We start from the raw sequence: 24,877 nt of genomic DNA, 5'->3' as shown, positions 1-24,877 counted from the left end.
CTTCCAATAACAACACAAAGCAAAAAGCAAACCTGTCCACAGCAGAGAAAGTAGTAGTTGCTCCCCGGATGTAATGATCATAAGCGTACATCATCATGTCCATATCTTCTCCATAGTGTCCTGGCTGTTCTGTTGTCATACTTTGTCAAGGGAAAAGAAAACACAATTTACCTTTTGGAAGAAACACGGAATGAAAAAGAATTGACTGAGTGCAGATCAAGTGCCAGAATCTTCACCTCTATTTCTTTGAAAGTTCTTATCCATTGACAACATAATAATGCAGAGCCCTACACATAACATGGTTTTGTTTCTCTTGCGTGCAATTTGTTCTTGGAATCCTTTGGGTAGTTACAAAGAATTTAGCTTGTGTAGAGCAGGTCTGATTATTAAACATGGCCTTTCTCCCAGAGTTGCTGCTATCTGAACAAGAATGTAATGCCGGTCTATTTCTTCTGTTTCTGTTGCAAGTATTTTTCCAGTATCAGTTTGTTTGGTTTACTATGGCAAAGTGTCCTAAATATTGCCAAGTCAAACAAATACAACCATCTGAAGAAGTGAGGTTTTTACCCACGAAAGCTTATGCCCAAATAAATCTGTTAGTCTTTAAGGTGCCACCAGACTCCTTCTTGTTTTTGTAAATACAACCATGTCTCCATTTATGACTTATACGTATGAACATAACAGCTATTGTGTTCCTCTTTCTTCTCTTTCCTCCTGGTTTGTAGTCACGCTTTAAGAGAGAATGATCTGGATTAAATGTGTACAGTGTAATTTATCCAAGGATCTCAAAGTGCTTCTGCAAACATTAATTAAATAATAGTTACAAGCAAACCTCCTGGGACGTAGGCAAGTAGTATTATTCCCATTTTACAGATGAATAAACAGAGGCACAGAGAGGGTAGGCAGCTTGCCCAAGGTCATCCATCAAGACTCTGGTCGAGGTTGGCAATGGAGACAAGAGGCTGGATTGATCACTGGGTTTATGGAGGTGTAAACTGAGTTATATCAACGTGAATCTGGAGTAACATAGTGATGAATCAGGTTTCAGGAGGAAATTCTGTCCCCATCAAAGTCAATGCAAAACTACCCCTGACTTTAATAGGAGCAGGACTTCACCCCAGGAGTTCTAACTCCCAGTTCCCTGAGCTAGGCCCCTATTCAGCAAAGCACTCAACTATGCGCTTGAAGCCTATTAAAGTCAATGGGATTTAAGCACATCCTTGAATGTTCTGCTGAATACGGATAGTATTATTGGGATTACTGTACTTACATGTTAAAAATTAAGCTTATGCTTAAGTGTTTTGGTGAATCAGGTCCCTAACCTGTAACTATGGGAACTATCAGAAACTGAAAGAATATTTTAAGGCAAATGTTTCTGATTTTTCAAAAAGATCATATTTACATATTATCTTAGGCTGTTTTATACCAGAACTGTTTCTGTGAAAATTCTCTGGAATTGCCACCAATGGCTGTATAATTAAATGCATTTTACATTACTTTGTTTACCATATTATTGAGCTGTTTATTTTCTCTGTACATAGCAGATGTGACTTAATTACAGGTCATTTTCTGCTCTTGAAAATGAAAGGAAAAGACCATCCAGTGCAACATCACCGTTGACAAAATATTATTCCCGGGCAAATGAAAATAAGAATCAGGTTAGAATTCTGATGCTGCTGTTTAAGACCTTAAAGGCATCAGGAGCTGATTCCTTTTTACCCCACAGGCATTCTTCTGCCACCGACCTATCCCCTAACCATACACCATCATCAAACAAATTAGTAGGGTTACCATACGTCCTCTTTTTCCCGGACATGTCCGGCTTTTCGGCAGTCAAACCCCCGTCCGGGGGGAATTGCCAAAAAGCCGAACATGTCCGGGAAAATGGCGGCTCTGCTCCTCCCCAACTCTTCGGCTCTGTTTAAGAGCCGGGCTGCCCGAGCGCTACCGGCTTCGGTCAGCCCCCGTGCCTCCGGACCCTGCGCCGCCGGAGCCCGGGAGGGGAAGTGCCCGGCTGGGGGCGCAGGGTCCGGAGGCATAGGGGCTGCCCAAAGCCCGAGCGCTACTGGCTTCACGGTTTGCCGGGCAGCCTCCAGACCCTGCGGCCCCCAGCCGGCGCTTCCCCAGCGCAGCTGGAGCCCGGGAGGGGAAGCGCCCAGCCGGGGGCGCAGGGTCTGGAGGCTGCCCGGCAAACCCTGAAGCCGGTAGCGCTTGGGCAGCCCTTTCCCCCTGGCTGGGAGTGGAAGGGAGGAGGGGGCGGAGTTAGAATGGGGAAGGAGTGGAGTTGGGGCGGGGCTAGGGGTGGGGAAATGGGTGGGGCCAGGGCCCGGGGAGGGTCCTCTTTTTTTATTTATGAGATATGGTAACCCTAAAATTAGTGATTGCAGCATGAGTGCAACACTGCCTGGTCTTATCTGAGAAGTGTGTGATCAGGTCTGTGTAACAGCATCCATGTCAGCGTGCCAGTCAGGGGGCTGGCGATCAACCCAGTCTCTGTGGTGCTGTGTTGTTAAGTGATGATCCACATACAACAACATTTCATCACTGATACAGGCAACTGCTGCAGACAACTGAATGGGGGAGAGGGAGGGAAAGCTCAGTGGTTTGATCATTGGCCTGCTAAACTCAGGTTGTGAGTTCAATCCTTGAGGGGGCCATTTAGGGATCTGGGGCAAAAATCTGTCTGGGGATTGGTCCTGCTTTGAGCAGGAGTTTGGACTAGATGACCTCCTGAGGTCCCTTCCAACCCTGATATTAACAATATTAACAAAAAAACAAAACAAAAAAAAAAACACCCTGTCTGAAGGGAGGAATAACACAGCCAGGGGAATGGATGATACTGAGCTGGGTTTTCTGATAGTAGGAAGGAGACAGAGATGTCCTCTGCGGATAAGAGAATTTGTGTGATAGACCTCAATTCAACTCCCACTGAGATCCCTGAAGAGATCTGGATCAGGCCCAGAGTTGTCTTCTTAGCATATGCACAATGTGCCTCAAGTGTTGGGTTGCCAGGCATCTGGTTTTTGACCTGAACGCCCGGTCGAAAAGTGACCCTAGCGGCTCCGGTTGGCACTGCTGACCAGGCCGTTAAAAGTCCAGTCGGTGGTACAGTAGGGGCCCAGGGTTAAGGCAGACTCTTTGCCTGCCCTAGCTCTGCGTGGCTCCCAGAAGCAGCCACCAGATCCCTATGGCCTTTATGTGCATGGGCAGCCAGGAAGGCTCCATGCGTTGTCCGTGCCCTGAGTGCCGGCTGAGCAGCTCCCATTGGCTGGGAACTGTGACCAATGGGAGCTGCGGGGTGGCAGCACACTGCAGGTGCAAGGGCAGCCACAGCTCATGGAGTCTCACTGATGCAACTAGCGGCCTCAGGGACCTAGCAGCTGCTTCCTGGGAGCGGCAGTAAGTGCCACCAGGACCCCACACCCCTGTCTCAGCCCAGAGTCCCCTCCCACACCCAAACTCCCTCCTGGAGCCCACACCCCGCAACCCCCCTCAAACTCCAACCCCTCGCCCCAGCCTGGAGCCCCCTTCTGAACCCCAAACTCCTCATCCCCAGGCCCACCCCAGAGCCTGCACCCCCAGCCAGAGCCCTCTCCCCCCTCCCAGTCCCCAACCCCAGCCCAGTGAAAGTGAGTGCAGAGGGAGAGTGAGCAATGTTGGGAGGCGGGATGGAGCGAGCAGGGGCGGGGCCTTAGAGAAGTGGGGGGGCAGGGGCAGGGTGTAGGTGTTTGGTTTTGTACGATTAGAAACTGGCAATCCTACTCACGTGACTAGGATTCATGGCCGAATTTGGTCCGCTGGTTGGATCATTAGCTTCCCCAGCTTGGGCCAGGTACTGACAGGGAGTGTGATGTGAACACTGATCCATCCCAAATATAAGTGCGGCATACGTGGCAAAATCTCTTTTCAGTCGTTCCCAAGTGAGATGGCAACTTGTCTTAGACTATGTTTGCGACCCTCTAAACTGAGGCAAACTCAGTTGGAGTATTATTGTGATTGATAGCTGGCACTATATTATTTCTGCTTTGGATACATCTGCCTTCACGCTCTTAAAATATATATCTAGGGCTTCTGTTTTTCAGGGTTTATGAATATCATTGGCAGGGAATTTTTAACAATTTGTGAGTTTTATGTAGATGTCCAAACATTGGGGATTTTTCGGGCTCTCTCTTTGAATGTACTGTAATAAGCAATGTATATCACATAAGACCATAAGAATGGCCATACTGGGTCAGACCAATGGTGCATCTAGCCCAGTATCCTGTCTTCCAAGAGGGAATGAACAGAACAGGGCAATTATTGAGTTATCCATCCCATGCCATCTCCTCCATACCCCTAATCATTTTTGTTGACCTTCTCTGTACCTTTTCCAATTCTAATGTATCTTGCACCAATGTTCTGTCTTGCACTGAGCTTCTCCTGGCCCATTATGGACCCTGGCAGCAGAGAATAGTCATGTGTAGCATGCTCTAGCCTTGGCCTTGACATGCCCATTCCACCTCCTATCCTACCCATATGTTACTCATTACAGTAATACATGCTGCAATAAGTAATCTCTCTGAAAGGTTCCAACCAGAACTATGTTAAAGCACACGAGGGAACCTTTAGTCACACCAGTGGGGTTTACTCAGAGGAATTAATGCGCAACACGTTAGTGCACTTTCAAAATCACACCCTCATAGTCTGCATTCCTGCTCTGTGTAGATAAGCTCTTAGATACCATCATTTCAGGATGTGGAGTTTGGGGTTTACTGGATAAATACCCATTTTTTATTTTTTCTCTTTTTGTGTCATGGGTGTTTTATCAGTATTTATTGGTTAAAACCAAAAATCAGAAGCCCTAAATATGTATTATTTTAAGCAACATCAGAGACTTCGCAACATGGGCAAATCAGCTTGACTATTTATGTTACTATCTTATCTAATGCCTGATTTTCACTTACAGTAAGGACTCTTACAGTAAGCCACTCTAGCAGTATAAAGGAGCCCCTGAGTAGATGTAAACAGCCCCCTGAGGATATCCCCATGCAGGAGGTCTCCCCAGCTGGTGTAGAGCTGGAATAAGAACACAATACTGTCCTTGTTCCCAGGCTCCAGTACAGGAGGTGGAATGGGCACATCAGGGGCGAGGCCACAACACACCACACAATAACTATTCTCTACACCCAGAGTCCATAACTGGCCCTGGGAAGCTGAGTGAAAGACAGAACATCCCTGAGGTTGCTCTAACTTACACTATGGGCTAGGCAGGTCCTTGCACCACATCAGAATGTGGGGAGTGCAAAGGTCATCTAAAGCTACTTTTGCCCTTCCCCATTCCACACTTCCTGCCCCAAATATGGGAATGGAGTAAATGAGAATCAAGCCCCTACCATCGATCCCTTGAGTCTACCAAAACTAATGGGATGTAGACTGGAGCCTTTGAGTTTTGCTTTATTATGAATACAGATGCTCCTGAGCCCCTTTTGTTCTGGAGAGGAATGCTATAAATAGGGCTAGGACAGCATGGTTCAAGGTCACTTAGATCTTTGTGGTCTGTCTGTCTAATTCTATTTTCTTTGACATTAGCTGTGCTCGTTTATGTAACTCTTCCTGTAAGCCTATATGTCTCAAGGTCAGCCTGATTGCATGCTATCCTTTAGAGAGAGATGCAAATAATTAATCCTATTGCTGGGCGATGTGCTATTATCTTCACTTTGTCTTTCACCCCTTTTTGGAGTTTGGAGCCAAAACACAGAGAGATCGTGCTCTGCATGTTACTACTGGTCCTTTTCAATACCCAGAAACACAGATGTCATGTATGTAAATGGCTAAAAATCTCTTAAACTGAGCTGACTGGCGTATGTGATTGGTAATGGATATGGAGCCTTTCACCACTGCTGGAGGTTGCTACTTTAAGTCCAGACCAGGCTGGTAGTGAATCTAAGTTATTACCATCTAAATGTTGTACAATGGCCTATGTGGACTAACTCCGTGGTCTCAGTCCAGGGCCTAGTGAACAGGTGTCTGCATCACTGCTTCTTGGCAGCAGTCTCAGAAGCAAGGCCAAGGATATAAATGTAAACGACCATCTCCTTTTCAGTCAGTGCTGAGACACATTAACAGAGCAGAGCACACCCCTGGGGGTGAAACTTGAAAGTTCCACTGTCCTGGTTGTGCTTGTTCAGCTGATGGGGGGTGGAATCCGTCTCCAGGAATGGGTTTGAATGTAGAAATGCACAAAAGAAAAGCAGGCGTCAGTTTGTGTGTGTGTGGAACATGGCAGGAGTACATTAATATATATTTTGTAATGGATTTTCTCTTTGTCCTTAATGTTGGCATGTAGATTTTTCCTAGAGTTTTGTGTGGTTGTTTTTGGTGTATCGTGACTTAAATTCTTCAAGTGTTAGGGTGGGCCAGGATATGTGTTGCATAAAAGACGTCTTTAAAGGCTCTGCATCTTTAACATGATTTTTATTTTAGTTTGGAAGGAGGATTTTGTTCTCCCTGGGGAAGAATAAATGCATAAGAGGTTAATAATACAGGTAACATTATTTTATTCAACCCAGGCAGAGGTCTGTAATAATAAACAATAATTACTAGCATGTCTCAGCCACGATCTCAGAGCAGTTTAGGAAGGTGGGTCAGTAGCATTATGTCTATTTTACAGATGAGGAAACTATGGCCGTGGTGGCCTGATTTTCAGAAGTACTGAGCACCCACAAACCCAGCAAAGTCAATGGGAGCTACAGGTGCTCAGCATCTTTGAAAATTAGGCCAAGAGAATTTAAATGACTCACCTAAACTCACACAGAGATTTCATGGCAGAGTCAGTTAATATAAGCAGGGAATATAAGTGAGGGTCCTTTAAAATCCTTTGAAAAACCTGCTCCTAAGTGACCAGAGGAGCTAGCGAACAGAAGCGGCTAACAGGGGAGTTTTGCGAGGGAGTTTACAGAGAGGGGGTGTGAAGGGGGGCTAGATACACTTACCATTCTTTAAACTTAAGCCAAAAAACACCCCCTGATAAAAACAAAACTTCAGCAAAGGAACTAACTTCAAGAGTAAAAGAGAATGCAGGCAGAAGTGCAGCTACAGAGTGGGGGCGATCCAGTTTATTGCACCCAATGCAGCATGTATGATTACCTGCCCTATGGGCAGGTGGCATATGTGTGCATTCGGTGCAAGGAGCGCCGGGCCCTCAGAGACCATGTACGGGCTTTGGAAACCAGGGTGGCTGAGCTGGAGAAGCTAAGGGAGACAGAGAGGTACATAGATGAGACTTTCTGAGACACAGTAAAACAGTCCCATCCCCAGTCTGACAGCCTCTGTGCTGTTGAGGAGGATGAAAGTCTCAGGGAAGGAGAACATCCAACTGGAACAGAGGGAAACAATCCCATAGTTGGGCCCCTCCTTCCAGATGATGTAGTGGCATCCTCTTGCACTGTTACCACTCATGAAAGAGATCTTGGAGTCATTGTGGATAGTTCTCTGACAACATCCACTCAGTGTGCAGCGGCAGTCAAAAAGGCTAACAGAATATTGGGAATCATTAAGAAAGGGATAGATAATAAGACAGAAAATATCATATTGCCTCTATATAAATCCATGATATGCCCACATCTTAAATACTGCGTGCAGATATGGTCACCCCATCTCAAAAAAAGATATATTGGAATTGGAAAAGGTTCAGAAAAGGGCAACAAAAATGATTAGGGGTATGGAGCATCTGCCATATGAGGAGAGATTAATAAAACTGGGACTTTTCAGCTTGGAAAAAAGACAACTAAGGGGGGATATGAGAGGTCTATAAAATCATGACTGGTGTAGAGAAAGTAGATAAGGAAGTGTTATTTACTCCTTCTCACAACACAAGAATTAAGGGTCACCAAATGACATTAATAGGCAGCAGGTTTAAAACAAACAAAAGGAAGTATTTTTTCACAAAACACACAATCAAACTTGTGGAACTCCTTGCCAGAGGATGTTGTGAAGGTCAAGACTACAACAGGGTTCAAAAAAGAACTAGATACATTCATGGAGGATAGGTCCATCAATGGCTATTAGCCAGGATAGTCAGGGATGGTGTCCCTAGCCTCTATTTGCCAGAAGCTGAGAATGGGCGACAGGGGATGGATCACTTGATGATTACCTGTTCCGTTCATTGCCTCTGGGACACCTGGCATTGGTCACTGTCGGAAGACAGGATACTGGGCTAGATGGACCTTGGTCTGACCCAGTATGGCCGTTCTTATGTTCTTATGCCCTTGACTCACACTCTACAGCTCTATCCACTGTGCCCCTTCCCCAATAGTGGCTGTATTGCTAACGATGCCTTATCTTGCTTGTAAATTGCAGATTTATTATACAACCATATGGCCAGTGAGATGAGAAGCTGCTCTTTAACCTGGTCTTTGCTCATCATCATGCAGCACTTCCTCCAATGGAGCCGTGACCAAAAGCTGCGGCCTTCTATTTCACATGGACCTTATACCTGTGATCTCTCAGGATAAGCAGTGGCCCACAGGTGGCCATGTTGCTTCAGGTGCCGTTTGTAGTTGTGTAAAGAATGTGGTTTTGCTAAGGGGAATTTTGTATTACCGGTGGTGATGCCTTCATGTGGCATGTTTGCAGCACATGGGAGTTAATTGCTTGTTTAACAGAGAGGAAGATTTTCATACTTTTGGAGTTGGGAATTATGGGTATCCCCTCCTAGTAAGCAGCCTGTGTTGAAAAGCGAAGGGAGGTCTCCTTTTAGTAATGCTTCGGGAGAGGCTCTAGCCTAGTGCATGATTTTAGTAGAGCCCCAAGAGAGGAAGGCTGCTAAGGCTTCAAGAGCTACAAGGCGCCTGGAGCTGCTGCAAAGGCAGTGAGCCTTTTATGGGGGCAGTATGGATGGGACACTGGACTGGGGCATCAGGAGTCCTGGGCTGTATCCCCAGTTCTGCTGGGTGGCTGTAGGCAAATCACTTCACCTCTCCTTCCCCTCTCTTGTCTAGTTAGACTACAAATTCTTTGGCGCAGGAACCATGTCTTATCATGTATATGCACAGTGTCTGACAATGCGCCACGATCTCAGCTGAGGGCCTGTAGACGCTGGCATGATGCAAATCTCTGTGTGATCTGGGAGCTGCTGTCCATTCTGCAAAAGGAAAGGACTGAAATAGCGTTAGGTAGTTTTTCAACCTTAAATGAATTAGGATCTCTTGCAAGGTGGCTAACTGATAGCCATGGAGACTGAATTCGTCAGGTTGTATTCCCTGGGGTATATGTCAGCAACAAAACTTCACTTTTGCCTTAAAATGACCACATTCAACCGGAAGGTATTGAGAGTATAAATGTGGGTTTCCAATTCTGCAGTTACTTTTCTGACTCTGTAACTGCATTGCTTATAATCTCAGAGGTGCCAGTTAAAGCTCCCATGGATTATAATATGGTTTTGATGGCAGCTTGGATAAAGGAAACAGACACTTCCTTTAGGGCCAATAAACTGTAAACCCTTGGAAAATGGTGTAGTTGCCTGGACAATCTAACTGAGAGAGAAAGCAGCCACAGCGCAAGCCAGACCTTCTGGCACTCAACAATGCTGGTTGTTTGGAGAAGGGAAACAATCATAAACAGTCTATGCAGACTTTCGGCTGCTCTGGTGACATGTGTTTGCTTTTGTGAGCATCGAGTCAAGTTTTTCAATTACCCTACGAAAAGAAAAATATGAGGTCTAATGGGGTTATTTAGTAATGACGTGTCCACATCTGCAAGGGATTTGTTGCCTTTCCAATTAGATTACATTTGGTTCCTTCCAGAGAGATGGCGGACACCTGGTCCCCCACCACCCGACGTATTTTACTTTTGTAGCATTTCCCCGGGCAGGTAGAGTATTGTGTTTTTTCCCTCTCCTGTAATTAATTTAACAATCTTCGGTATGGTAGAAATCCATGGAATTCAAGAACAAGGCTTATCATGGTAGGAAAAAAAACAAGAACTCCCAAAAAATATCAAGTTCAAAAATCTGAGACTGGAACAGGCTACTGTTGTAGCTTGCAAAGGGGTGCGTATAGAGGAGTTTCCCTGGGAGTTAGTGCTGAGAACATATGTTCAATGTTAAGCATGTGCTTAAGTCCACCCCTGTTCAGCAAAGCACTTAAGCATGGGTCTTAGTTATATAATGGTGCCTTAAAAAAGTGTTCTAATAAGTAGTATCTATAATCTGAAGAAGTGAAAGATAAATGAACTTTATATTTACGCTGAGAAGTTGGAAAGATTCTAACAAGTTGTGTGCCGGCCCACTGTATATTGGGAAGACTCTGTCTCTTAGGAAGGAACTTTTCATTGCATGAGGAGCATTGGGGTAGGATAATTGATCATTTTCTCCTTCAGGTGAAACACATATGCAGTCTAAAGTGAAACCCAAAATATGAGCGATAGATATATTGCTTATAGATTTGCAAGAGAAGATGCAGAAACGGGCATGAAAACATTTTGAGTGGGAAAGGGGGTCAGACAAATGAGATAAGAACATCTTCGTTCTCAAACTACTCTGTGAATCTCTGGCTCCTATTAGTTTTCCGTAGAAATCTCCCTGCACTGAGATACCACAGTGAAGGGCTCGTTTTGATTTAGATGAGAGTAAATCAGGGATTCACAAACATTTTGGTAGTGTGAAACACATTTTCTTGTGACTCCCACATTGTCCATGAGGCAACTACAGTAACTGCATACATGGAAAAGTAATATTAGGAAAATATGCCTGTATTGGTACATGCCTTTTAAGGCAATTGAGCAGCTGGAAGCAAGAAGGAGAAGCCAGCACCATGTGAACAGCTAGTTCTCCACAGACAACCAGAAATTGTTCCACAGACTAGGCCACAGTCTGGGAGCCTCTGACAGAGAGAGAGAGAGAGGTGGGGGGAAGAGAGAGAGAGATGTTATCAGAATTGGACAGGTATTGAAATAAACAATTAATCTTGCATTTATCATTATTATTACTTACATAGCTCCAATAGTGGGTGTGATGCTTCATGGATAATTCAGAAGACATGGTCCCTGCATCTAAATGGACCATGTATAGCTAATGGCTGGTGGATGAGAAGTGAAGGAAAAACAAGTGCTGAGCAGTGAAGTTTAGCAGGGCCTTGTTTCATATTTTCTGTTGGAATCACAGAGTGCAAGACCAGAATGAGTCATGTGAGGGGGTATATCTGCCCTGCATTGGGCAAGAAGAGGTTAACCCTATGCTGTGGGCTGAGGAAGCCAGGCCCCCTCTCCCCTGCTGGGCATGCTCCAACTGGAACCACATTATAAAAGGGAGCAGCCCACTCAGTCTGCTCTGACCACTGAGAAGACAATATGTGTTGCGGGGGTTCCTGTCCAGGAGCTGTCGGAGTCCCAGACTGCAGAGGCCAGGCATGCCAAGACCCAGGACTCATAGACTCATAGACTTTAAGGTCAGAAGGGACCATTATGATCATCTGGTCTGACCCCCTGCATGCTGCAGGCCATAAAACCGTCCCTACCCCTTCCCTGGACTCTGCTGTTGAAGTCCCCAATCCTGTTTTAGGTGACTTCAATCGGCAGAAACCCTCCTGCTAGAGATCCCTGCCCCATGCTGCGGAGGAAGGCGAAAAACCTCCAGAGGCTCAGCCAATCTGCCCTGGAGGAAAATTCCTTCCCGACCCCAAATATGGCGATCAGTAAGACCCCGAGCATATAGGCAAGAGTCTCCAGCCTGACCCCTGTCAGCCATTATACAATTTCCCTACCCTTGCTTAGTTTTCCTTGACTACTATGTTTTACCGTTAAACCATTCCCTCCATAAATTTATCTAACTTAATCTTAAAACCAGACAGGTCCGTCGCCCCCACCGTTTCCCTCGGAAGGCCGTTCCAATATTTCACCCCTCTGACGGTCAGAAACCTTCGTCTAATTTCAAGCCTGAACTTCCCCACGGCCAGTTTATATCCATTCGTTCTCGTATCCACATTAGTACTGAGCTGGAATAATTCTTCTCCCTCCCTCGTATTAATCCCTCTAATATATTTAAAGATAGCAATCATATCCCCCCTCAGCCTTCGCTTTGTCAGACTAAACAACCCAAGCTCCTCCAGTCTCTTTTCATACGACAGGTTTTCCATTCCTCTGATCATCCTAGTGGCCCTTCTCTGCACCCGTTCCAGTTTGAGTTCATCTTTTTTAAACATGGGAGACCAGAACTGCACACAGTACTCCAAATGAGGTCTCACCACGCCTTGTACAACGGAAGCAGGACCTCCTTATCCCTACTAGATATACCTCGCCTAATGCATCCCAAGACAGCATTGGCTTTTTTCACCGCCACGTCGCATTGTCGACTCATAGTCATCCTGCGGTCTACGAGGACCCCTAGGTCCTTCTCCTCTTCCGTTACTTCTAACCAATGTGTCCCTATCTTGTAACTAAAATTTTTATTAGTCATCCCCAAATGCATCACCTTACACTTTTTACTATTAAATTTCATCCTATTTCTGATACTCCAATTCACAAGCTCATTCAAGTCTCCCTGCAGGATATCCCTATCCTCCTCCGAATTTACAACGCCTCCCACCTTTGTATCATCCGCAAACTTTATCAGCCCACTTCTGCAATCGGTTCCGAGGTCAGTTATAAATAAATTAAATAAAATGGGTCCCAAAACCGAACCTTGAGGCACTCCACTAGTAACCTCCCTCCAACCTGACAGTTCACCCTTTAATACGACCCGCTGCATTCTCCCCATTAACCAATTCCTTATCCACCTCTGGATTTTCATATCGATCCCCATGTTTTTCAGTTTAACCAATAATTCCTCATGGGGTACAGTATCAAACGCTTTACTGAAATCCAGGTATATCAGGTCCACCGCATTTCCCTTATCTAATAAATCCGTTACTTTCTCAAAGAAGGAGATCAGATTCGTTTGGCACGATCTGCCCTTCGTAAAACCATGTTGTAATTTATCGCAATTGCCACTAACCTCCAGGTCCTCAACTAGTTTCTCTTTCAGAATTTTCTCGAACACCTTGCACACTACAGATGTTAAACTAACAGGCCTGTAGTTACCCGGATCACTTTTTTTCCCTTTCTTGAAAATAGGAACCACATTAGCTATTCTCCAGTCTAATGGAACCACCCCCGAGTTTACAGATTCATTAAATATTATCGCTAATGGGCCTGCTATTTCCCGCGCCAATTCCTTCAATATTCTCGGGTGAAGATCGTCCGGTCCTCCCGACTTAGCCCCATTAAGGCATTCAAGGTTTGTTTCTACCTCGGATACGGTAATCCCCCATCCTGAATGCCCCTCTGTAGTGGTGCTAGCATCCCTAATACCTTCATTGGCCTCATTGAACACCGATGCAAAATATTCATTGAGATATTGCGCCATGCCTAGATTGTCTTTAATCTCCTCTCCAGCAATAGTCTTCAGCGGTCCCACTTCTTCTTTCTTTGCTTTCTTCCTATTTATGTGGCTGTAAAACCTCTTACTATTGCTTTTAATTCCCCTCGCTAGGTCCAACTCTACACGGCCTTTGGCCTTTCTCACTCTATCTCTACATTCTCTGACTTCGCTAAGGTAAGTTTCTTTACTAATCCCTCCCCTCTTCCACTCTTTGTACGCTTTCTGTTTTTTCCTAATCGCCGCTTTGAGTCGGTCGCTCATCCAGCTCGGTCTAAATCTCCTGCTTTGTAATCTTTTTCCCTTTTTTGGAATGCAGGCCTCCGACAGCTCATGCATCTTAAACTTGAAGTAATCCCAGGCTTCTTCTGCCTTTAGATCCATTAATACATTTGCCCAATCCACTTCCCTTACCAGTCCCCTTAATTTGTTAAAATTGGCCTTTTTAAAATTATAAACCCTAGTCTTTGACTTAATTCTGTTACTCCTCCCATGTATTTTAAACCGAATTAGCTCATGATCACTGGAGCCCAAATTGTCCCCCACTACCACGTCCTCAACGAGGTCCTCACTACTCACCAGAATCAAATCTAAAATGGCCTCCCCCCTCGTCGGTTCAGCTACCACTTGATGAAGGAATTGATCAGCAATCACATCTAGGAACATCTGAGCCCTATTATTACTACTAGCGTTTGTTCCCCAATCTATATCCGGGAAGTTAAAGTCCCCCATAATTACACAGTTTCTATTAGTAATTACTTCTCTAAAGACATTAAATAGTTCCTTATCCATATCCTGGGTCGATCCCGGCGGTCTATAGCACACTCCAAGCACTATCCCCGGAGAGGCTCTAGTAGTCCTATTACCCAGTGTGAGTATTGCCCAGATGGACTCTGTGTTATCTAATCCATCAACTATTATTTCTTTACAGCTTATTTCACTATTGACATACAATGCCACCCCCCCACCTTTACCTGGCTAGCCATGGAAGCCCAAGAGAAGGAGTCGTAAAGAGCTGCGCCGGCCAAGTACCCCAGAGAACCAGAGGGCCTGCAGACTCTGGAGCAGACATTGATCCGGTTATGGAACCGGGAACGCAGTCAGTGTGTTTTGGACAGATCCCTGCTGACCCAGTGGCAGATACTCTCGCTGCTGATAGGACCCTGGCGGAGTAGGGAGGGCCAGGGTCCACCTGCCCAAGCTGCCAACCCAACCATGGGTGGTGGCCCACCCCGCTTTTTGGCCATTAGGCTGCGCTGCCCTGCACCAAAGCATGGGCCCGCTGAATCTTGCCATTAGGCCCTACCACCCTCCACAGGAAGCCAGCCCTCTCAACTCTGACCACTAGGCCACGCTGCCCTGCATGGAAAGGCACCCCAATTAACTTGACTGTAGGGTCATAACTCCCCCCAAAGGGGTGACGGGGTATACCTGCCTAGCAACAGACCACTGGATCATGACCTCCTGTATAGCACAGGCCACTAAACCCCACCTAGCCACCCCCACACCAAGCCAACAACCAGAATTAGACCTAAGTATTACAGCCCTCGGGAGACTAAACTATTGTGTGCTACAGGCAGAATACAGGAGGGATCGAAGTACATCAATGTCCAAGGCCCTTGCAGTGGTTCAGTAGGGTTCTTCTACTACTATATCTTGTATCTGTCTGGCTAACACTACTTTGAGGGGAGGCCTAGGGGTGGTAGGCCACTTGGAAGAAACATGTTTTAAGGAAGGACTTTAAGAAGGAGAGTGTCAGTGGGCATGACACACTGGGCCAGGGAGGGGTTCCAGGCTGAGGGAGCCACATGGGAAATGGCACAAGACTGGAAGAAGGACATGAAAGCAGGAGGTTAGACATGTACCTTGGACAGAACAAACTGGACCCTCGAGTGAGTGACCAGAGATGAAAGCACAGAGTCAGGCAGAAGTTAGACAATGCAGAGCTGACTTTATAATGTCCCTGTCCCCCTGGAGGATCCCAAAGACCTTTAACAAACTGTGGGTAAAATCTTGTCAGATCTGTCCAGTGGATCTCCACTGCTGTGTCCTGCTCTGTTTAAATGGATGGATCTCTAACCCAGTCACTGGGGAATCTGAGCACAGAGAGTAGAACAGAGGAGCCAAGATTTGTTGCATGGATCTGCGAGCAGGATTTAACCCTGTTTATGGAGGAAGCATTTCATCCTCCTTAAAATGCTTCCACTTCTGCATTGGAATATCGCTGCTCTTTAACAGTGCAACAAACACTACACAACAGCTGACGACAAGAAATGGAGAATGCCATGTCTTTTTGAAACAGATGGGCAGGCTTCAGGCTTGTGTGTAGTGTAGGAGAGAACCACAAGACATGATGAACCCAAGACTATTATTTTAGAACTTGTGCTAATCTGCCTTCAGATTTGCAGGGCATGGCCAAGTGGTAATACCAAGACTGTTTGAACGAGAGTGATTTGACTATATATATATGTACTATACATACACAAATTATTTTAACTGTTTCATTGGAACACACACAACAAATTTCTGCCTCACAAGAGGTGGAGACTTTAAAATCTGCCTAAAAATGAAATCCAAACAAAGTTTCCCTCATATGCTGGAGACTTGGCCGGTCTGTCAGTACAATTTGCAAATGCAGAGCATCTGCAGACCACATAAAGTGGGAAAGTCACAGAGGGGCATTTACAGATTTTGCTATAGCTCCTTTTACTTAGGCTTTTAAAAATGCAGTTTCTTTCCCTCCTGGCTGTAAGGAGATTGGATTCTGAAAATTAATGCACTGCTGTTGCATTTGGTTGGTAGCCAGCCAGCCAAACAATAAGGCCTGCAGGCATGTGAACATCTCACATGCATCGCAATGAAGAATGCACTTCAAAAACTAGTTCTGGTCACAAAGCTATACACACATTGTTTCCTTAACAAATGTATAAGAGAATTATTTAGTGTGCCAGGGAAAAAAATGCTGGATTAACAACCATGGAGACTGAAGTCCCCTGTTTCACCTCAGAGCAGGCAGGAGCAATGCAAACTTGCCTTCTAATATCCTGCTAATAAACTTTCTCCTTGTTTTAGAAGGACCACATCTAGGGCAGCAGAGGAGCTCAGTACCCATGGCCCAGTTAGTCCTTAGCCTCCCTGATGAGACTGCCAGCAAGGAGACCAACAAATGCCAACTGTGATGATCTTTTCTGAGATGCAGACATCTCTTCACCAGGCCTTGGACTATGATCACTAATTCATTTCCACAGATGTCCCCAAACAGCCTATGTACTACAAAAAAATTGGAGAATGATTTGTGTGAGGTGACTAGAGGTGAAAAGTTCCCTACTCTGTTCCCAAATCCCCTGAGCCATGCAACCCCCAGGTGATACTGCTTAGCCAGAACAGAAATATACGTGCTTCACCTTGGTACACAGAACTAACTTCTTCTCAATGCATAAGACAACAGGGCCCAATGGTCAGTTATGCTACATTGGGAGGACAACAATTCTGAACACTTTGCAGCAAGAACTGAGCAGATTTGGGCTGTAGTAAATCTTGTGGAACTCACCTACAGGAGTATGGGCATCTCCGGCTGTAGCGGCAGCAGTAAAATTGCCACTCCCGATCGAGCACAGATGGAAAATACTGGCTCTGGAACCCTGCCACCAGTCCATTATTTGAACAGGTCTGATACCTGAGAAAAGGGAGGGAAAAACAAAACACATTATTAAGTAATATTTTAAAGAAGAAAGCAGCACTTATATAGCAATTTACATTTTCAAAGCACTGGGCAAGGAAATGATACAGTGTTGCCAACCCCAAATATTCAAAAATCATGAATCAGGCAAAGATTGGCTTTAAAATGTTAAATTAATGCTTCTTTTTCTTTTCCTTCTGGTATTTGAGCATTTAGGGCTCAAGGGGGTCACATTTTCAAGCTTTTCTCTGCAATCCTGTGGGCTAGAAACTGATTTGATGAAAATGAAAGTTAAGTTTCTCATGTAATCACCTGAATCCAGGAGCTGGGGCTTTAATAAAAACATCAAATATTATGCAATAAAGTCCCAAGAGTTGGTAACAGCATTACAATATTATTTTGTACGTGGGGAAACTGAGACATTCTCTGGGGGGGAGATTAAAGGACTTGGCCAAGGTTTGAATTTGGATTTGCAAAATGAAACACTTGCTAAATTTACTGAGCCACTAGGCTAAAAGTTATGAGGGAGGTCCTCCACCAACAACCCGGGGTTACAAAAAACTCATTTTTCCTTGTAGGGCAGACGATGCCTGAAAAGCCGATGGTATGATACTACCACAATGTTCCCCCTTCAGAGCTTTGCTAATGAAACATCAAGCACAATGTTTTCCCAGGAAAAAAAAGACTGTCCTAGGTAATTTTGTTTTCCTGTAAAACTCTTTCCTGCAGTGGCACTGCACAAAGATCTATTATTTTTAATATTCCATGCAAAATTTCCTTCAAGTGGAGCAGCAGGACAAAAGTGCATGCCCGCTGGTTTTGCTGATAGTGTCCTTGTTTTACAGTATGCCATTACCTGAGTGATACAGCCCAACATCATCCTTTATCAGCCCATTAAGTACAAGAAGGGAAGGGTAAGTGCTTGAGGCAAAGCTGAAAGCAGTTAAAGCACTTCAGCTCAGGCCAAGGGAGGCCCTCACAATGTCCAGCTCCACTGAGGTCATGCAACTTCCTGTCATCTGCTTCTGCCAGGGCTGCAGGAAACTCCACCATCCATTTCCTCCAGGGCCTTGGGATCCTGTCACCCACTTCCTCGTGGCCATAGGCAACCCTGCTGTCCAATTTGGCTTGTGCCACTAGCAACCCTGTTTCCCTCACATGAGTCCCTGCAGTGACCCATTCCTCTCCCACACAACCTCTCTGTCCTTGCGGGAGGCTAGCTCCTCTTCCCCATGGCTTCACTCCTTGTTGAGGTTGACTGGTGAGGACTATACACAAACCTAAGCAGCCCTGCTTCCGTTTCCATCTATGCAAATAGTCCTACTGGATTCAATACAGTAGATCTGTGTAAAAATGCACCCTGCTGTCCCTTTAAAATAAACCTACAACTGCGAGGAAAACAGCTTGTTTATGGCAGCTAGCACGAATGGGAACACGTGGCAAAGGCAGTCTAAAAAGCAGGCAGCCTGATTCCCGGGTCTGTGTAATGCTTTCCCAGTGTTGGTCATAGAATCTGCACAAAAACAGTCCACAAATGTACTGGGCCATGTTGCCAACATGTGAACAGGCAACTCCCACACACATTTTCTTCCTTAGCCCATGATGTAATCTGTGTCCGAGGGGTGTGTGTGTGTGTGTGTGTGTGTGTGTGTGTGTGTGTGTGTGTGTGTGTGTGTGTGTNTGTGTGTGTGTGTGTGTGTGTGTGTGTGTGTGTGTGTGTGTGTGTGTGAGAGAGAGAGAGAGAGAGAGAGAGAGAGAATGAATGATTCAGAGACTGCAGAATCTGTTTTCCCCACTTCCAACAAAACACTTTCTCAGAATCCTAACCAAGGAAAAGAGGCAACAAACTTACATTAAACCGCACTTTGTTAGAAAAGTTTATACATTGTGCCTGAAAAATAAACAGGTTGTTGAGGGTAGGGCACAGCATTAGTCTATGTAATATGAAGAGGGGCTGGGGGATGAAGACCTCATAAAGCAGGGGTGGCCAACCTGTGGTTCTGGAGCCACATGCAGCTCTTCAGAAGTTAATATGAGGCTCTTGTATAGGCACCGCCTCTGGCGCTGGAGCTACAGGTGCCAACTTTCCAATGTGCCAGGGGGTGCTCACTGCTCCATCTCTGGCTCTGCCACAGGCCCTGCCCCCACTCCACCCCTTCCTGCCCCCTCCCCTGAGCCTGCCATGCCCTCGCTCGGCCCTCTCCCCTTCAGCCTCCTGCACACCAGGAAACAGCTGATCGGGAGGTGCGGGGAGGGAGGAGGAGGTGCTGATCAGCGGTGGCAACCAGTGGGCGGGAGGCGCGAGGGGCGGGGGAGCTGATGGGGGGCTGCTGATGTATTACTGTGGCTCTTGTCTTTGGCAATGTACATTGGTAAATTCTGGCTTCTTCTCTGGCTCAGGTTGGCCACCCCTGGCATAAAGGGACATCCTTTCTTGGGCAAGAATTGTTTGTTTGGTTATTTTAATCCCTGCCATTTGGTGCCATTTGGTTCATTCCATCCACAGTTGTTCTTCCTAAATATATATTTTTAAATAATCTCTGACAGAGATAATTGAGCAGCAGCCAAGGAAGAAATGAACTTCACCAGAGGCAGAGAAATCACCCAAACCCTCCCTTCATTCGGGTGGAAAAGTTTTAAACTGAACTCCCAGGGCCCCCTCCATTGTAAAGGTAATGGGATAGACATACATTACCCTTCCTTGGATTACACATCCCTGTTCAAAATGTGTCACTGTGTAGCTGCCATGACAAAGCCATAATTAACAGGGCTTATCTTATAAATTATTAGAAACTGACACTGTCCCGCAGACCTCTCGCTGCTCCAATCCCCCGCCACTGCCTACCCACCAGTCATTAAGAGCCAGATTCTGCAGCCCTAACATTGAGTAGTATCTTGTTCCCCATACAGTCTCCGAGAAGCCAGTGGAGACACTTGTGAAGTAAGGGTTCTACTCAGCATGACTAAAGGTGTCAGAATCTCTCCCTTCAAAAAATAGGCCCCCATTCAGCAAAGTCCCTAAACATGTGCTTAACTTTAAATGCATTCATAGATCAGAAAGAACCATTAGGTCATCTAGTCTGACCTCTTATATATCACAGGCCACAGAATTTCATCCAGTTACTCACATAGAATATCAGGGTTAGAAGGGATCTCAGGAAGTCATCTAGTCCAACCCCCCCCGCTCAAAGCAGAACCCATCCCCAGCTATTTTTTTTTGCTCCCAATCCCTAAATGGCCCCCTCAAGGATTGAGCTCACAAACCTGGGTTTAGCAGGCCAATGCTCAAACCACTGAGCTATCTCTCCCCCCATGCTTGTGTCTGGCCCCATTCAGCAATGTGTTTAAGCCCATCTCTATTCAGTAGAGCACATAAATATATACCTAACTTTAAGCACAATCTTATGCTCATCCCTTAATCAGCAAAGCATTTAAAGTTAAGCCTGTACTTAAGTGAACACATGCTGAATCAGGGTCATAACGGTGAAAAGTCGTAATATTTCTTCCTCTCTGAGCTTTACATCCCCACTCCATTTTCTCTCATGTTATTTTCAAAAGACTGTCTCTTGGGTTTATTTCTGCTTTGAAAACTGCACAATATACAGAGATGGTAATTAGTTAAAAAACACAACTAGACAGTACCAAGTTCTTGGTCAAAGGTCTCTTTTTGGTATTTCAACCAGAATGGGGTTTCTGATGCATGTTTTAGACAAGATAGCCAGCAACTGGAGAGAATTCAAAGGAAAGCAGCAAAATTGATCAAAGATTGATTAAAGATCTGGGAAAATTAGACCTCTAAGGAAAAGTTAAGCAAATGGAGAACATGTTCAGGCTGAAAGCAAAGAGGCAGAGAGGGGGCATGGCAACTGTGACAGATATTGCAACTGCACATTAATATCTGTGGGGACCGTGTTGTATTACGTTTATGTATCACCGTGAGGCAGGGATTGTGTGTCACTCTTGGGGACAAGGTGTGTGTGTGGGGGTTATCACCGCTCCTCCAGAACCAAAAACAGTGAGGGGTGATTACATAGTAAACACCTCCACCATGGGTAGGCCTGCATATACTGGTTCAAACTGGGTTTTCCAGAGACCAACAGACAAAGAGAGGGCTTTTGGCATAAAAAGGCTGCATTTAAACTGACCCGGGCTTTCCTTCTGATCTAGCAAACAGGCAGGACCTTCTCTCTAAGGGCCCCAAACCTGGCAGAAGAATTGGAAAGACTTTGGGAAGACTGATGGGTGACCTCTGGTAAGCTTTTAGCATTTGCATAGGAACTTTTACTGTTTTGATCTGTTTTCTCTGTCATGCTTTTACCCTAAGAATAAATATGCTTGCTTAGAAAGAGCTGTGTGGTAACGGGTAACAGTTTGAAAAACACTGTTCATAGCCTTCGGAGAGAAAGCAGTGCACAGATACTGGCCTTTAGGCAGACTGGCTTGTTTGGGATATCTCAATACAAGGCAGGGAGCTCTGCAGTCTTAAAACCCCTGCTCCGAAGGGAAAGAGACCTGGGTCTCTGCCCAAGAGAGGTGATGGCTGGGAGCCAGAAACCTGAAGTGGTGGCCTCAAAGGACCACAGAGAGGAATACATGTACAGTTACCCTGAAACTGTGACAACAACCATCTGCTAATATGCTAAAGGGACATCATGCAGACAACAATACATTTATTTTCATTAGTCAGTGAAGGCAGGACAAGACGTAACAGGGAAAATGTAGATTAAATATTAGGAAGAATTTTGCAGCTTTATGTTTGTGAATGGAGCAGGCTGCCAAATGGAGGCTGGTGGAATCTCTGTTGTTGGTGGTATGCCAGGTGAGGCCAGACACCCATCAGTCAGGGATGATGTAAGGATAATAAAATCCATCCCGCCACAATGAGAAATGGATTAGATAATCCAGCAGAGATTGTTGCCAACTGAAGTTAATCTAATTTGTCCCTCACAAGCAGAACTGATGAATCAGGAGGCCAAAAGGGACACGGAGATGGCCAGAAAGAGACTCACTATACTACAGATTAACTATAGATTATTATTCATATTTGTGTTCCTACCCAGTTCCTGAATGGAAGTATTTTCAGAATAGTGTCAGGCACGCAAATACCATGGTGATGAGCTTGGTAGAGAGCTGGAAAAGAGAGGCAGATAGATAAATAAAGAGAAGACAGAAGGATTGGATTTTCAAAAGCCCCAAGGACTTTCAGTGGTCACGTAGGTGCTTTTGAAAATCCCACCTGAAATAGATCCATATAGGAAAAGAGAAAACGCTCAATATAGAGATAAGATAAACAGAACAGACAGATAAAAGAGTTAGACAGGACAGGTTAGTTAAGAGAGTAACATATAAAATAAATAAGACCGACAGATAGAAAAGAAGTTAAATAAAATATCCAAGATAAATAAAAGCTGGAGAGATAAGATAAGTAAACACAGAAAAAGAGAGAGAAATATCTAAGATAGATAATTGATAGAAAAAAAGAGGAGAGTGAGAGAGAGAAAAGAAAGTGTGAGAGACAAAGTAGAAAGATCTAAGAGATGAGAAAGAAATAAGGCATAGATGACATGCAGAGGATATAGACTTCCTAGGTACATATAGTTCTGATGATGAATGTTGCTAGAGGGTTCCGGTGGCATAAGAAAACATTTTGTATAGAATTACACAATATCCTGTTTGTAAGAAATGACTTTAGCAATTACTGTCATGGATTGTTTGAGAAGAAAAAAAAAGTTTTCTTTATTTTTAAACAATAGAAAGAACTCATTCAAAATTATTATGCAATAAATGCAAATTGCATCAAAGTATGAAAAGGACCGCGTAATACATTACTAGAATTGCTTATCTTTCCATCTCTATCTCCTTCCTACCCCTCCCTTTTTCTTTTCAGTCTTATTCCAAAGTGACTATAAAGAGTCAATTTTTTTCTTAGCAATTGCATCAGCCATAGGAACTTATCACAGGGTGAACCGAGGAGCATGAATCATTCAGAACACGACTCAAACCCCTTGAAAATCAAGGCTTTCACATTTCATTTTGAATTTTTGAAAAATTTCCTGTTTCATGCAAAATCTGCGAAAGTTTGTGTTCTTTCCTGAATTTTTTTGAGCCAATCTAAAATGTGTGAAATTTTTTAACTGAATACATGAACATTTTCAATATGTGTCTGTTTTCGATTTCATGAAAACATCATGAGAAAATGAAATTTGCGGAACATGTAATGCCCCAGAATGAAATGCCATAGATCGTCCCATGAAACTTTGCAACCCCCCGCCTAAAATCTGATCATTTCTGTCGAGTCCTTTCCAGAAGCAGAGTAGCATATATGCATGTTAAATATGAACTACAGCTGATCATATTAGGCTTTCCCATATAATTAATATTCACTGTCATCATAATAGATTAGCATGCATTTTGGGCCCCTGTAATACTGATGTGATAGTAAACAGTCCCATACTGGGCACAAGCCAAAGTCTTCAGCAACAGAAAGATATAGAGAAAAAACAATGTTACGCTGGGAAGGAGCTTTTTCTAATGATTAGGGTTGGAGATTGGTAGTCAGGAATTTTGGGTTCTGTTCCCAGCTCGGTCACTGATTCCTTGTTTAGCTCTGGGCAAGTCACAGCCCCTATCTGTGCCTCAGTTTCCCCATCTGTAAAATCAGCAGCAACAATACCGAGCTATCTCAGAGGTGCATTGGACTCCTCCAGTGGGAAAGTGCTATAGAAGTGTAATATAGGATCATTATCACATCAGTATGCATCATTACTAATATGACTAAGACAGTCATTTATAATGGCTAAGCAAATAATTAACGTGCACTTGTACTATCACCACTGTGTTAATATGCACCCTCCAACTTTGGGCATTGCAATTTCTCTTTCAAAAGATAGTTTAACAGTATCCTACCATTGCATTCCAGCTCTGTTGATCTCTTCCCACCAGCATTCTGTTGGTTCCCCAAGACTCTGGGGCGTAGGCATGCATGCATAGTTCCACAGTCTGTCAGAGCCTTCCTTCTTGCTGAAAGTGCTCCTTACTGCCACTATCACCTGGCCATGGGGGCACTGGAAGTTGAAGCCCTGACGATAAACATTGACCCACCCATCATTACCCCCGTAGTCATAGTGTTGATAGTTATAATCCCCATACTGGCCCCAAGCCACCGTCACCAGTGGCAGGAACACACAGAGAAGAACAAGGTCCATGTTGAATATGTTTCTGGCTTAGAAATGCCCCACTGGTTTGTTGTGCTGGTCCTTTTATATTGCCTCTAACATGTGGCTTCCAGATGTTTCATATCTAGATCCAAGTGCAATGTGTCATTGTTTAGCGAAAGTTCTCTGACCTAAAATATTGGCTACAGACACTTTCAATTACTTTTAAGGTGGAATTCTGCAAGAGGATAAATGGACACGAGTCAGATATCAGGAATGGCAATATACAAAAACCTGTAGGAGAACACTTCAACCTCCCTGGCCACACAATAACAGATGTAAAGGTAGCCATCTTACAGCAAAAAAACTTCAGGACCAGACTCCAAAGAGAAACTGCTGAGCTCCAGTTCATTTGCAAATTTGACACCATCAGATCAGGATTAAACAAAGACTGTGAATGGCTATCCAACTACAAAAACAACAAGGAGTCTGGTGGCACCTTAAAGACTAACAGATTTATTTGGGCATAAGCTTTCGTGAGTAAAAACCTCACTTCTTCGGATGCATCCGAAGAAGTGAGGTTTTTACTCACGAAAGCTTATGCCCAAATAAATCTGTTAGTCTTTAAGGTGCCACCAGACTCCTTGTTGTTTT

At 44.7% G+C, this 24,877-nt stretch overlaps 1 protein-coding gene and 1 long non-coding RNA gene across 2 annotated transcripts in view; one reads left to right on the top strand and one right to left on the bottom strand.

Annotated features, from left to right (window-relative positions):
- LOC117887270 overlaps nucleotides 1–21,317 on the top strand; it is a 39,229-nt gene extending 17,912 nt beyond the window's left edge. The window contains exon 3 of the long non-coding RNA XR_004648155.1: nucleotides 21,237–21,317. This is a non-coding gene — a long non-coding RNA (uncharacterized LOC117887270). The remainder of the gene's footprint in view (nucleotides 1–21,236) is intronic.
- The window catches only part of DPT (dermatopontin), a 31,666-nt gene extending 7,351 nt beyond the window's left edge, over nucleotides 1–24,315 (bottom strand). Inside the window, exons 1-3 of the mRNA XM_034789661.1 lie at nucleotides 23,976–24,315; nucleotides 16,941–17,066; nucleotides 33–140 (exon numbers count right to left, since the gene is read on the bottom strand). Coding sequence (XP_034645552.1) covers nucleotides 33–140; nucleotides 16,941–17,066; nucleotides 23,976–24,274 — 533 coding nt within the window. The 5' untranslated portion in view covers nucleotides 24,275–24,315. The remainder of the gene's footprint in view (nucleotides 1–32; nucleotides 141–16,940; nucleotides 17,067–23,975) is intronic.
- Nucleotides 24,316–24,877: the final 562 nt, after the last annotated feature.

Source organism: Trachemys scripta, chromosome 1, assembly GCF_013100865.1.
Source record: "Trachemys scripta elegans isolate TJP31775 chromosome 1, CAS_Tse_1.0, whole genome shotgun sequence".
NCBI lineage: Eukaryota > Metazoa > Chordata > Testudines > Emydidae > Trachemys > Trachemys scripta.
The sequence above is the reverse complement of the archived record's forward strand: the minus strand, read 5'-3'. Positions and strand labels throughout refer to the sequence as shown.